Source organism: Dreissena polymorpha, chromosome 1 (genome assembly GCF_020536995.1).
Source record: "Dreissena polymorpha isolate Duluth1 chromosome 1, UMN_Dpol_1.0, whole genome shotgun sequence".
Classification (NCBI taxonomy): domain Eukaryota; kingdom Metazoa; phylum Mollusca; class Bivalvia; order Myida; family Dreissenidae; genus Dreissena; species Dreissena polymorpha.
The window spans coordinates 178668481-178682109 of NC_068355.1; the positions used below are offsets into that span (position 1 = coordinate 178668481).

At 39.7% G+C, this 13629-nt stretch overlaps 1 protein-coding gene across 2 annotated transcripts in view; it reads right to left on the minus strand.

Moving 5' to 3' along the window:
• The window catches only part of LOC127863158 (uncharacterized), a 123221-nt gene extending 113872 nt beyond the window's left edge, over positions 1–9349 (minus strand). The window contains exon 1 of one of the 2 annotated variants that reach the window (XM_052402552.1): positions 9243–9349. Coding sequence is in view for 1 of the 2 variants with exons in the window: in XM_052402563.1 (XP_052258523.1) it covers positions 9243–9245 (3 nt within the window). In the remaining variant the exon portion in view is untranslated. The remainder of the gene's footprint in view (positions 1–9242) is intronic. The other variant, XM_052402563.1, reaches the window with a different exon arrangement.
• Positions 9350–13629: the final 4280 nt, after the last annotated feature.

Genomic DNA, 13629 nt, shown 5'->3' on the forward strand with positions numbered 1-13629 from the left:
GTAACAGACAATATTGTGTGACTCAGGAACAGCTTAACCCATCCTGGCCACAGAGATCTGTAACAGACAATATTGTGTGACTCAGGAACAGCTTAACCCATCCTGGCCACAGAGATCTGTAACAGTCAATATTGTGTGACTCAGGAACAGCTTAACCCACCCTGGCAACAGAGATCTGTAACAGACAATATTGTGTGACTCAGGAACAGCTTAACCCATCCTGGCAACAGAGATCTATAACAGACAATATTGTGTGACTCAGGAACAGCTTAACCCATCCTGGCCACAGAGATCTGTAACAGACAATATTGTGTGACTCAGGAACAGCTTTACCCATCCTGGCCACAGAGATCTGTAACAGACAATATTGTGTGACTGAGGAACAGCTTAACCCACCCTGGCCACAGAGATCTGTAACAGACAATATTGTGTGACTCAGGAACAGCTTAACCCATCCTGGCCACAGAGACTGTAACAGACAATATTGTGTGACTCAGGAAAAGCTTAACCCATCCTGGCAACAGAGATCTGTAACAGTCAATATTGTGTGACTGAGGAACAGCTTAACCCACCCTGGCCACAGAGATCTGTAACAGTCAATATTGTGTGACTGAGGAACAGCTTAACCCATCCTGGCCACAGAGATCTGTAACAGACAATATTGTGTGACTGAGGAACAGCTTAACCCACCCTGGCCACAGAGATCTGTAACAGACAATATTGTGTGACTCAGGAACAGCTTAACCAGTCCTGGCCACAGAGACTGTAACAGACAATATTGTGTGACTGAGGAACAGCTTAACCCATCCTGGCAACAGAGATCTGTAACAGACAATATTGTGTGACTCAGGAACAGCTTAACCCATCCTGGCCACAGAGACTGTAACAGACAATATTGTGTGACTCAGGAACAGCTTAACCCATCCTGGCAACAGAGATCTGTAACAGACAATATTGTGTGACTGAGGAACAGCTTAACCCACCCTGGCCACAGAGATCTGTAACAGACAATATTGTGTGACTCAGGAACAGCTTAACCAGTCCTGGCCACAGAGATCTGTAACAGACAATATTGTGTGACTGAGGAACAGCTTAACCAGTCCTGGCCACAGAGACTGTAACAGACAATATTGTGTGACTGAGGAACAGCTTAACTCATCCTGGCAACAGAGATCTGTAACAGACAATATTGTGTGACTCAGGAACAGCTTAACCCACCCTGGCCACAGAGATCTGTAACAGACAATATTGTGTGACTCAGGAACAGCTTAACCCATCCTGGCCACAGAGATCTGTAACAGACAATATTGTGTGAGTGAGGAACAGCTTTACCCATCCTGGCAACAGAGATCTGTAACAGACAATATTGTGTGACTGAGGAACAGCTTAACCCATCCTGGCCACAGAGATCTGTAACAGACAATATTGTGTGACTGAGGAACAGCTTAACCCATCCTGGCCACAGAGATCTGTAACAGACAATATTGTGTGACTGAGGAACAGCTTTACCCATCCTGGCAACAGAGATCTGTAACAGACAATATTGTGTGACTGAGGAACAGCTTAACCCATCCTGGCCACAGAGACTGTAACAGACAATATTGTGTGACTGAGGAACAGCTTAACCAGTCCTGGCCACAGAGATCTGTAACAGACAATATTGTGTGACTCAGGAACAGCTTAACCCATCCTGGCAACAGAGATCTGTAACAGACAATATTGTGTGACTGAGGAACAGCTTTACCAGTCCTGGCCACAGAGATCTGTAACAGACAATATTGTGTGACTGAGGAACAGCTTAACCAGTCCTGGCCACAGAGATCTGTAACAGACAATATTGTGTGACTGAGGAACAGCTTAACCCATTCTGGCCACAGAGATCTGTAACAGACAATATTGTGTGACTGAGAAACAGCTTAACCCATCCTGGCCACAGAGATCTGTAACAGTCAATATTGTGTGACTGAGGAACAGCTTAACCCATCCTGGCAAAAGAGATCTGTAACAGACAATATTGTGTGACTGAGGAACAGCTTAACCCATCCTGGCCACAGAGATCTGTAACAGACAATATTGTGTGACTGAGGAACAGCTTAACCCATCCTGGCCACAGAGATCTGTAACAGACAATATTGTGTGACTGAGGAACAGCTTAACCCATCCTGGCAACAGAGATCTGTAACAGACAATATTGTGTGACTGAGGAACAGCTTAACCCATCCTGGCCACAGAGATCTGTAACAGACAATATTGTGTGACTGAGAAACAGCTTAACCCATCCTGGCAACAGAGATCTGTAACAGACAATATTGTGTGACTGAGGAACAGCTTAACCCATCCTGGCCACAGAGACTGTAACAGACAATATTGCGTGACTCAGGAACAGCTTAACCCATCCTGGCCACAGAGATCTGTAACAGACAATATTGTGTGACTCAGGAACAGCTTAACCCATCCTGGCCACAGAGATCTGTAACAGACAATATTGTGTGACTGAGGAACAGCTTAACCCATCCTGGCCACAGAGATCTGTAACAGACAATATTGTGTGACTGAGGAACAGCTTTTCCCATCCTGGCCACAGAGATCTGTAACAGACAATATTGTGTGACTGAGGAACAGCTTAACCCATCCTGGCCACAGAGATCTGTAACAGACAATATTGTGTGACTCAGGAACAGCTTAACCCATCCTGGCCACAGAGACTGTAACAGACAATATTGTGTGACTCAGGAACAGCTTAACCCATCCTGGCCACAGAGATCTGTAACAGTCAATATTGTGTGACTGAGGAACAGCTTAACCCATCCTGGCCACAGAGATCTGTAACAGACAATATTGTGTGACTCAGGAACAGCTTAACCCATCCTGGCCACAGAGACTGTAACAGACAATATTGTGTGACTCAGGAACAGCTTAACCCATCCTGGCCATAGAGACTGTAACAAACAATATTGTGTGACTGAGGAACAGCTTAACCCATCCTGGCAACAGAGATCTGTAACAGACAATATTGTGTGACTCAGGAACAGCTTAACCCATCCTGGCCACAGAGACTATAACAGACAATATTGTGTGACTCAGGAACAGCTTAACCCATCCTGGCCACAGAGATCTGTAACAGACAATATTGTGTGACTGAGGAACAGCTTAACTAGTCCTGGCCACAGAGATCTGTAACAGACAATATTGTGTGACTGAGGAACAGCTTAACCAGTCCTGGCCACAGAGATCTGTAACAGACAATATTGTGTGACTCAGGAACAGCTTAACCCATCCTGGTCACAGAGATCTGTTACAGTCAATATTGTGTGACTCAGGAACAGCTTAACCCATCCTGGCCACAGAGACTGTAACAGACAATATTGTGTGACTGAGGAACAGCTTAATCCATCCTGGCCACAGAGATCTGTAACAGACAATATTGTGTGACTCAGGAACAGCTTAACCGTTCCTGGCCACAGAGATCTGTAACAGACAATATTGTGTGACTCAGGAACAGCTTAACCCACCCTGGCCACAGAGATCTGTAACAGACAATATTGTGTGACTGAGGAACAGCTTAACCCACCCTGGCCACAGAGATCTGTAACAGACAATATTGTGTGACTCAGGAACAGCTTAACCAGTCCTGGCCACAGAGATCTGTAACAGACAATATTGTGTGACTGAGGAACAGCTTAACCAGTCCTGGCCACAGAGATCTGTAACAGACAATATTGTGTGAATGAGGAACAGCTTAACCAGTCCTGACCACAGAGATCTGTAACAGACAATATTGTGTGACTGAGGAACAGCTTAACCCATCCTGGCAACAGAGATCTGTAACAGTCAATATTGTGTGAGTGAGGAACAGCTTAACCCATCCTGGCCACAGAGACTGTAACAGACAATATTGTGTGACTGAGGAACAGCTTAACCCATTCTGGCCACAGAGATCTGTAACAGACAATATTGTGTGACTGAGGAACAGCTTAACCCATTCTGGCCACAGAGATCTTTAACAGACAATATTGTGTGACTGAGGAACAGCTTAACCCACCCTGGCAACAGAGATCTGTAACAGACAATATTGTGTGACTGAGGAACAGCATAACCCATCCTGGCCACAGAGATCTGTAACAGACAATATTGTGTGACTGAGGAACAGCTTAACCCATCCTGGCCACAGAGATCTGTAACAGTCAATATTGTTTGACTGAGGAACAGCTTAACCCATCCTGGCCACAGAGATCTTTAACAGACAATATTGTGTGACTGAGGAACAGCTTAACCCATCCTGGCCACAGAGATCTGTAACAGACAATATTGTGTGACTGAGGAACAGCTTAACCCATCCTGGCAACAGAGACTGTAACAGACAATATTGTGTGACTGAGGAACAGCTTAACCCACCCTGGCCACAGAGACTGTAACAGACAATATTGTGTGACTCAGGAACAGCTTAACCCATTCTGGCCACAGAGATCTGTAACAGACAATATTGTGTGACTGAGGAACAGCTTAACCAGTCCTGGCAACAGAGATCTGTAACAGACAATATTGTGTGACTCAGGAACAGCTTAACCCACCCTGGCCACAGAGATCTGTAACAGACAATATTGTGTGACTCAGGAACAGCTTAACCCATCCTGGCAACAGAGATCTGTAACAGACAATATTGTGTGACTCAGGAACAGCTTAACCCATCCTGGCAACAGAGATCTGTAACAGTCAATATTGTGTGACTGAGGAACAGCTGTACCCATCCTGGCAACAGAGATCTGTAACAGACAATATTGTGTGACTGAGGAACAGCTTAACCCATTCTGGCCACAGAGATCTGTAACAGACAATATTGTGTGACTGAGGAACAGCTTAACCCACCCTGGCCACAGAGACTGTAATAGACAATATTGTGTGACTCAGGAACAGCTTAACCCATTCTGGCCACAGAGACTGTAACAGACAATATTGTGTGACTGAGGAACAGCTTAACCCATCCTGGCAACAGAGATCTGTAACAGACAATATTGTGTGACTGAGGAACAGCTTAACCCATCCTGGCCACAGAGATCTGTAACAGACAATATTGTGTGACTGAGGAACAGCTTAACCCACCCTGGCCACAGAGATCTGTAACAGACAATATTGTGTGACTCAGGAACAGCTTAACCAGTCCTGGCCACAGAGATCTGTAACAGACAATATTGTGTGACTGAGGAACAGCTTAACCCATTCTGGCCACAGAGATCTGTAACAGACAATATTGTGTGACTGAGGAACAGCTTAAACCATCCTGGCCACAGAGACTGTAACAGACAATATTGTGTGACTCAGGAACAGCTTAACCCATCCTGGCCACAGAGATCTGTAACAGACAATATTGTGTGACTGAGGAACAGCATAACCCATTCTGGCCACAGAGACTATAACAGACAATATTGTGTGACTGAGGAACAGCTTAACCCACCCTGGCCACAGAGATCTGTAACAGAGACATTATTTTATGACTGAGCAGGGCTTTTTTTATTGATTTGGGGAAATGCCTGGCCTCCCTGGTCCATTTTGGGAAAAAATATATAACAAGGGCTGTTTGTAAAACATGCATGCCCCCCATATGGGCTCTCCATTGTAGTGACAGCCATTGTGTGAATATGTTTTTTGTCACTGTGACCTTGACTTTTGACCTAGTGACCTGAAAATCAATAGGGGTCATCTGCCAGTCATGATCAATGTACCTATGAAGTTTCATGATCCTAGCCATAAGCGTTCTTGAGTTACATTTGTTGTATCATCCGGAAACCATTTTACTATTTCGGGTCACTGCAGGGGTTTTTTTTAGAAAAAGGGGAAGACGCTGGACGCTGGGTAAAAGGGGAAAATAGAGCGCGAAAGCGACATATTTGGGGAAAAAATAAAAACTTTTCATTTCAACTCTATAACTCACCTACAGACTTTAGGGGGTTTTTTTTAGAAAAAGAGGCATGTTTCTGACTTTTTTGTTCTATTAAAGTCAAAGTCCTAAATAAAGTTGCGGGGGGAGATCTAATAATGGGAAATGTTTTCAACTGGGGCCGGGGGACGATGTCAATATTGTGAATTCAATTCCATGATGAATGGGTAGATGATTTAGATCTGCTACAGTATTGGAAGGGAAAGGTGCAGCAGCTGCCGATTGTGTACTTTCACTTTCACAATGTTCGATGTTGATTACATGTACCTCCGAATCCTGCTGGGTTTCAACGGTTTTTGATGATTCATTCTTAAAAAATACGTCAACGCAATTAATATTTTCCGAGTCCGAACGTTTTATTTTGTTCGTGTATGAACGCCAATTGTGAGACTTTTTTCTGTTTTAACGTTTATATCTTGGCTTTCACATAACCCGGATGAAAATTCGACTGGTTTCCGGTAATTAATTGACTAAACACCCTTCTCACGCAAGACCGGAATCCAGTAAAATAGTCACATGATTAATACGATTAGTTGCCCGGTTTCAATGACGTAATTTAAGAGCTATATTTAGAATCACTGGTATTCCCAGATTTGAGTGTTCGTCGGGAGAGAGAGAGCGAGATCGTTGTACATGGTACAAATTGGATAAGTGTTGACTTCCCAAAAGAAAAAAAACACATTTCTTTGAGGGTAAAATATTATATTTTGGTGAAAAATTATATTTTTGGAGGGGAAATTGTGTTTTTAGGGGAAAAATTCTGGTAGGGGAAGACGCCGAATATCGGCGTCACTTTCTTAGTAAAAAAAAACCCTGCACTGTGACCTTGACCTTTGACCTAGTGACCTGAAAATCAATAAGGGCATCTGCGAGTCATGATCAATCTACCTATTAAGTTTTATGATCCTAGGCCTAAGCGTTCTTGAGTTATCATCCGGAAACCATTTTACTATTTCGGGTCACTGTGACCTTGACCTTTGACCTAGTGACCTGAAAATCAATAGGGGTCATCTGCCAGTCATTATCAATCTACCTATCAAGTTTCATGATCCTAGGCCTAAGCGTTCTTGAGTTATCATCCGGAAACCATTTTACTATTTTGGGTCACCGTGACCTTGACGTTTGACCTAGTGACCTCAAAATCAATAGGGGTCATCTGCGAGTCATGATCAATGTACCTATGAAGTTTCATGATCCTAGGCCTAAGCGTTCTTGAGTTATCATCCGGAAACCATCTGGTGGACGGACGGACATACGGACATACGGACCGACATGAGCAAAAAAATATACCCCCTCTTCTTCGAAGGGGGGCATAAAAATATTACTTCCCTTGTAAAAATCATCTGTAGCTGCCAAATGGTATAAAATAGAAATTATCTCCCTTTAAAGCTTGTTACTTCCCTTGGATTTTGTTTTTTTACCTTAGACCTTTTCGACGGACGGACTTTTCAGGAAGCCTGCTCTTATCACCCATTATTTGCTTTATAAAATGGAAATCAGGCATATATGGGATTATCAAGTAATGGATAAAGATGGGAGAGGTTGCATGTATGCTATTGAGACAGTTGACATGTATGTATCGGGAAATCCAGAGACCCGGGATAATACGATTACTACACTCAGTCATTAGTTCTCCATGGCTTCAAAGTGTTAATTGCATAATCAAACATGCAATTATCACTCCTCCAGGTGCATTATCCTACACAGTTTTCTTTTTGTACCCAAGGCCCTCAATCCATTTGAGGGGAAGCGGGCCGCTACCCACAGCAGGGGAAATTTTTGCGGCGTTTCCCTTTTTGGAGGATTTTTCACTTACTCTCTTATTATTACATTTGTACATGTTTGCGCTATATTAATTGCTTTTTTCATAAATAAGTATGTTTGGCAAGATTAAATTAAAATAGAATTGAGATATAATAATCATGAGACACATCTATCTATTTAAAAAAAAAGAAAAAAAAAAAAAACAATTGTTTTTAGGGGGAATTTTTCCCCCTAAAAGGGGAAAAAAGTATACTTTTCAGGTGGGGGAATGCGACCGAATTTTGGCCGTGAATTTGACAGATTGAGGGCCCTGGACTACGCGGCGTAAAAAAAGACAGGAAACACTGTCATGGGCATGGGTGTGAAATACATTATTATTATCACTTTTAAATGAAAGAGATCAATCCAATACATTTATGTTCAATTATTTTATTTTTAGCGAACACAATAAACAACCAGCAGATATTTTGGGTCCGCTGTGATTCGCAGAGTTGGCCTTATGGCAAATGGCCCCAGCGACATTTGATCTGAACATCCATTTCGTTGTTCATATTAACTTTAACCACACAGTGAGGTAGTTCTTCTTGAATGCTCTGAGCTTTTATAGATACATACGTACAGCTCCTCCTTGTAACCCATTTTTTTATTTCAACAAATTATGTCTCATGTATCTCTATATAATCGAGTTTAATCAACCTAATACATCGTTACAAACACAATACCTGTTATTACCGATATCAATTTGCGAGTGAATTGTGGAGAAATACTCAAAACAAAAACTTAATACAAAACCCGTTATCAAAACGGAAGCTGAAGTTTTGAATTGACGATTCGATCTGTCTTATGGATGTTCCGGAGATAGTCCGTATAAAAAAATTGGTAGATTAGACACGAGCTTCATCTCGCCGAGGATTCCAGAGCGTATTCTCGAATTCAGTATTACTTGGAATACTCTGCTTTGCAAAAACATTAACATTTAAAAGAACCGTTGATGTGTTTAAAACTTTGGATTGATATCAATATTATCATTATTATGCGAGCATTACATATCAAGTAAGTTGTTTTTATTTGCACATTTTGGATATATTTACGATCTATTTGTGTTTATTTATGCCAGAAAATAGTTTATGTGGCTAATATTTCAGATTAAACTGCCGCCCGGATTTGGGTTGGGGGACTTGGCATGGAAAATGCCGTAAGCAGTTGCAACTCCCAGCGACCAGTGGGTCAGTAGCTGGGAGTTGGATTATTGCAACTACACAGTAAGGCTGCAAAATCAGTTCCTTAAATAACATAAAACTTAATAAATTAAATTAAATGAAATTATCTATTATGTAAAATTATTAGTTTTTAACAGGTAGTACTGTTTATCTCAGTTTGTGGACTTTGGAAGTTTGGTTTGATCAGTTTGTAAATCAGAAACATGCACAATTTAGCTTTAAAGATTTCTCAGTGAATTTGGTGTGATATAAATTACTTACAAAAGTAAATATGTGCGGCATCCAAATATGAACTTAATAATGTATTTGTTAAATGTTCTTACCATTTAAGTTCCTTTTAAAATTCACTAATTAATTGTTTACAAATTCGTCAAATATTAAATTACTTCACCAAGGGCGTTCAAAAACCCTGTATGATTGGCTAGAGTTCTAGTTATAAGCCAATGGAAATCAGTGTTATAAATTGTATTCAACCCCACGGGAAAATATATAATATGTACAAGGTTACAATAAACCATTGTTACACTTGTGAACGTTTATTACAAGCTTTATCAAACACCGCTAAGATTATAAACTTTTAACTTGGTTTTAAGTTGTCTTCATTTTTTCAGATCTATACAGTTTTTTTAATATCATATTTTTAAATGAATAATATACACCATACATATGAATTCCCACAACTCTGCGTCGAGATTGATGGATTCCCTGAAAACTTAAGTCAATGTGCCCGTCATTGCGGCTCACAGATTTAAAAACCGACGTGTTTCATTTAGAGCTACAGACATTCGTTTTAAATGGACACAAACATCGTTAAAAGTACATATATATATTTCTATCTCAATATTTACAAAGACGAGTTAATCGAGTAAGCACATCGCTATAATTGGCAATTCATCAAATTTGCATGCGACGATTTCTCTATATCTTCATTATTCATTAAAGAACTATTGTCGACATACAAGTTAGATATATCTGAAACATATTTTCAGATTTGATGTTCACCTTTTCTGAGCGCGTTCACAATAATTGTTCACTCAAATAAAGATCTCTTTTCCCAACCGAATGTAAGTCAATATTTAATTACACAATGAACACATGTTGAAAATTTTGCGGAAGCATATCATAAAATATAAAGGATGGATGAAATGTTCACTAGCATTTCTCGCTAGGTTATCGCTTGAATATTGCACATGGCTTACAAAACTCAAGTTTTATTCGATATAATAGGTTTTCACCAGAACCCAAGTTATCATAAGGGGCCGTCCATAAAGTATGTCACGCTTTTTTACCATTTTTAATACCCCCATGTCACAAACTGTCACAAAATATTGGACCCCCCTAAAGTACGTCATAAACTCACATTTTCTAACATATTTTTAAAAATTAAAACCTATTTCAAATGTAATCTAAAAAACAATTCACTATCAAAACGTATTAAAATTTCACATAAAAGAACTTTCACATTATTAAAATGACTTTTAATACATTGTACTAGAATAGTTAATTGTCAACAGTTGTCACAGTTTTTCATTGAATAACGTGTTAAATTCAAAAATGTTCACTGTGGACATCATCCATGCATGGTCAAGTGAAGTGTTCATCCATAGTTATGACTGGCATCAATATTCATCCATGTGTAAACCTCTAATAAAAAAGAACATATTATTTAGATATCTTTTAACCCTTTACTATCTAAACAATGGAACAGTCCAATAAATTATTTCGTCATTTACTAATGAAATCTGCATTGAGATTATGCCAAGGTGTCTATTAAAAATTCAAACAACACATTCAGGAGATACGCAATTCTTCTTATTTTTACATAAGACTTATTCAAATGTTTCACAAATGTTTTGAAAATTATTATTTTTCGGCGTAAGCTGTCTTAAGCCAGCTTTTCACCTTAGCCTGACCTTTGTAAGTGTCCAATAAAATTCCAATAAAATTTCCCGCGGCTAGGTACGAATGAATACACTTCATTTATTCCATTGGCTGATTTGAGTATACCACCAGAACATTGGAAACATATCCGCGTCTTTGTAACACTGTTTTACTGTATGAAACAATTTTATCTCGAATGAAAAGGCTTAATAGATAGAACAGTTTTACACTCAATTCTCGACATCAATACAGTTTGTGCGTACACCTTTTATTTTCAGAGTATTACCAGCGCAAGAGCGTTTATACTTAAAAGGCTATGTTCTCATATTTAGTACTTACTTCCTTATAACCTGTCAACATGTTAACATGTAAAAGTATAAAGAGCAATGGAAGCGAGGCCTCACTTTAAAGCATTGCATTTCAACCCGCGAGGTATATCGGGTCAATTCGCGGACATTCAGAGTTTATATACAGGTCATCACCGGAGTTGGCGGCCAGTAAAATAATCGTTATATAATAAAGACGCTATCCGTGAACTAGGTGACCTGGAATTTTCTTTAGACCAGAAATATGTTAAATGAAGATATTCAGCAATATAATTATGGTATGTAAATAATAGATTCTTAATGTGTTTTCAACAATACAATGATAAATATTATTGTTGATAAATTTAACAATAATTATTCGTCCATATTGCCTAATGTACTAAAGTGATATTATGAGCATGTAACAGTTTATAGGTGTCTATCGCAACCGTTGATTATTTTTGATGTTTCTACTTCATATACACTTATTTTAATTAATGCAGCATCATCATACTAAAACAATATACCAGAAAGAGAAAAATAATGCATTTGAATATCAACCGTACTTTCGTTTGACAACTGATCATGCGTTTACGAGTTGAACCTAAATTTAGTTTTAGTGCAGATTTGTTCATACGACACAAAGACACGAAATTGTTTTACGGATCATTTCAGCTTACAGGACTGGGTGGGTCACGTAAGAATATCGAATATAAAATATATTTTTATAAACAACTGGTAGCAAGGTGAGTTGCAGATAATTAATCAGTAACCACATTTTAACTAACTATTTTGACCTGTTAATTCTTTTCAGCTCAATTCAACAGTGCAAAATGCCCATAATATCACTTTAAGCATTTGCACGATGATAATTGATACTGTTAATAATCGAATCAAATAGCAATGCCCGACAAACCACTAAAACAGGTTTGTTCGAAGAACGCGCCTATAAATACGGATACTTCTCGTGTGGCCGGTTGACTCATATGTTTAAATTTCACTTCCATTCTTCTTTTGGTTTTCTGTTTTGTATCTATAGGTTTATGACCAGCAATATGTTATAATGTAAAATAAGCCGCGAAAACTCCCCGTAACATCCCGTACTGCGTGTGATGCAGCTAAGAACTGCACAGAAAAAGACATTCGCTATCCTTGATCTCATTCATTAAACTATTTACGCCGTATATCTTTTTTAAAGATATTTCTTGTTTCATTCTACTTAAGAAATAATAAATAATTTAGAAATATGTTGTTTTTTAAATAAATGTGTGACATCACACATCATCATCATCATCACCATCATCATCATCATCATCATCATCACCATCATCATCATCATCATCATCATCATCATCATCATCATCATCATCATCATCATCATCACCATCATCATCATCATCATCATCATCATCATCATCATCATCATCATCATCATCATCATCATCATCATCATCATCATCATCATCATCATCACCATCATCATCATCATCATCATCATCATCATCATCATCATCATCATCATCATCATCATCATCATCATCATCATCATCTCCATCATCATCATCATCATCATCATCATCATCATCATCATCATCATCTCCATCATCATCACCATCATCACCATCATCATCATCATCATCATCATCATCATCATCATCATCATCATCATCATCATCATCATCATCATCATCATCATCATCATCATCATCACCATCATCATCATCATCATCACCATCATCATCATCATCATCATCATCATCATCATCATCATCATCATCATTCACTTGTTCGGTCTGGCCGTCGGGGGGGATGCGCCTATGAGAGACGCCGACACAGAGATCCTGTGCAAGTTTGTAGGCTGATACGAGTAGCTCATCCATGGAAAGGAACGTCCACTCGTTCACATTTTCCTTCCAGCTTTTCTTCTGACGGTCTCAACGACGACCTCCTTCATGGATTTCCGGAAGCACAGTTTAGGGTTTCTTGTGGGCCAGCAAGTGCTGCTGGCATGTTCCGGACGTACACGTTTATCTTGTGCTCCAGTTAGATCCGGAGCTATCTTTAGAGACACTTGTGTTCAAAGCCTGTACCGGGTATCCTGCGTTTTGGTTCGCGTGAAGTCTCAGTCTAGCAGCTGCACAGTACGATAGATACTACGAGGAACTTATGTCTATCTGTTGGTCTATGTTTATACATTGCTCGTCAACATACTCCTCATTGGCCTCTTTCATATTGTTTTTTCATCTCCCTGTTTGCTTTCTGGTATTCTGTCCTAGACCCATGGCTGGTGTACGTCTCATGCCTCAACTCTGTTCTCTTGTCACAGAGGTCCATGATCTCGGTCGTCGCCCATGGCTTGTTCTGCCTTCTCTTTTTCCCAAGAACTTCTTCAGCAGATGACTGCAGGGCTTCCTTGATGTTGTTAGTAATGGTGTCGCAATAATTGTCTACGATGTTCAGGGCTGAAAACTTAACGCGTATCTGTGCTTGAAATGCATCGACTATACAAACTATACAAGTTGTT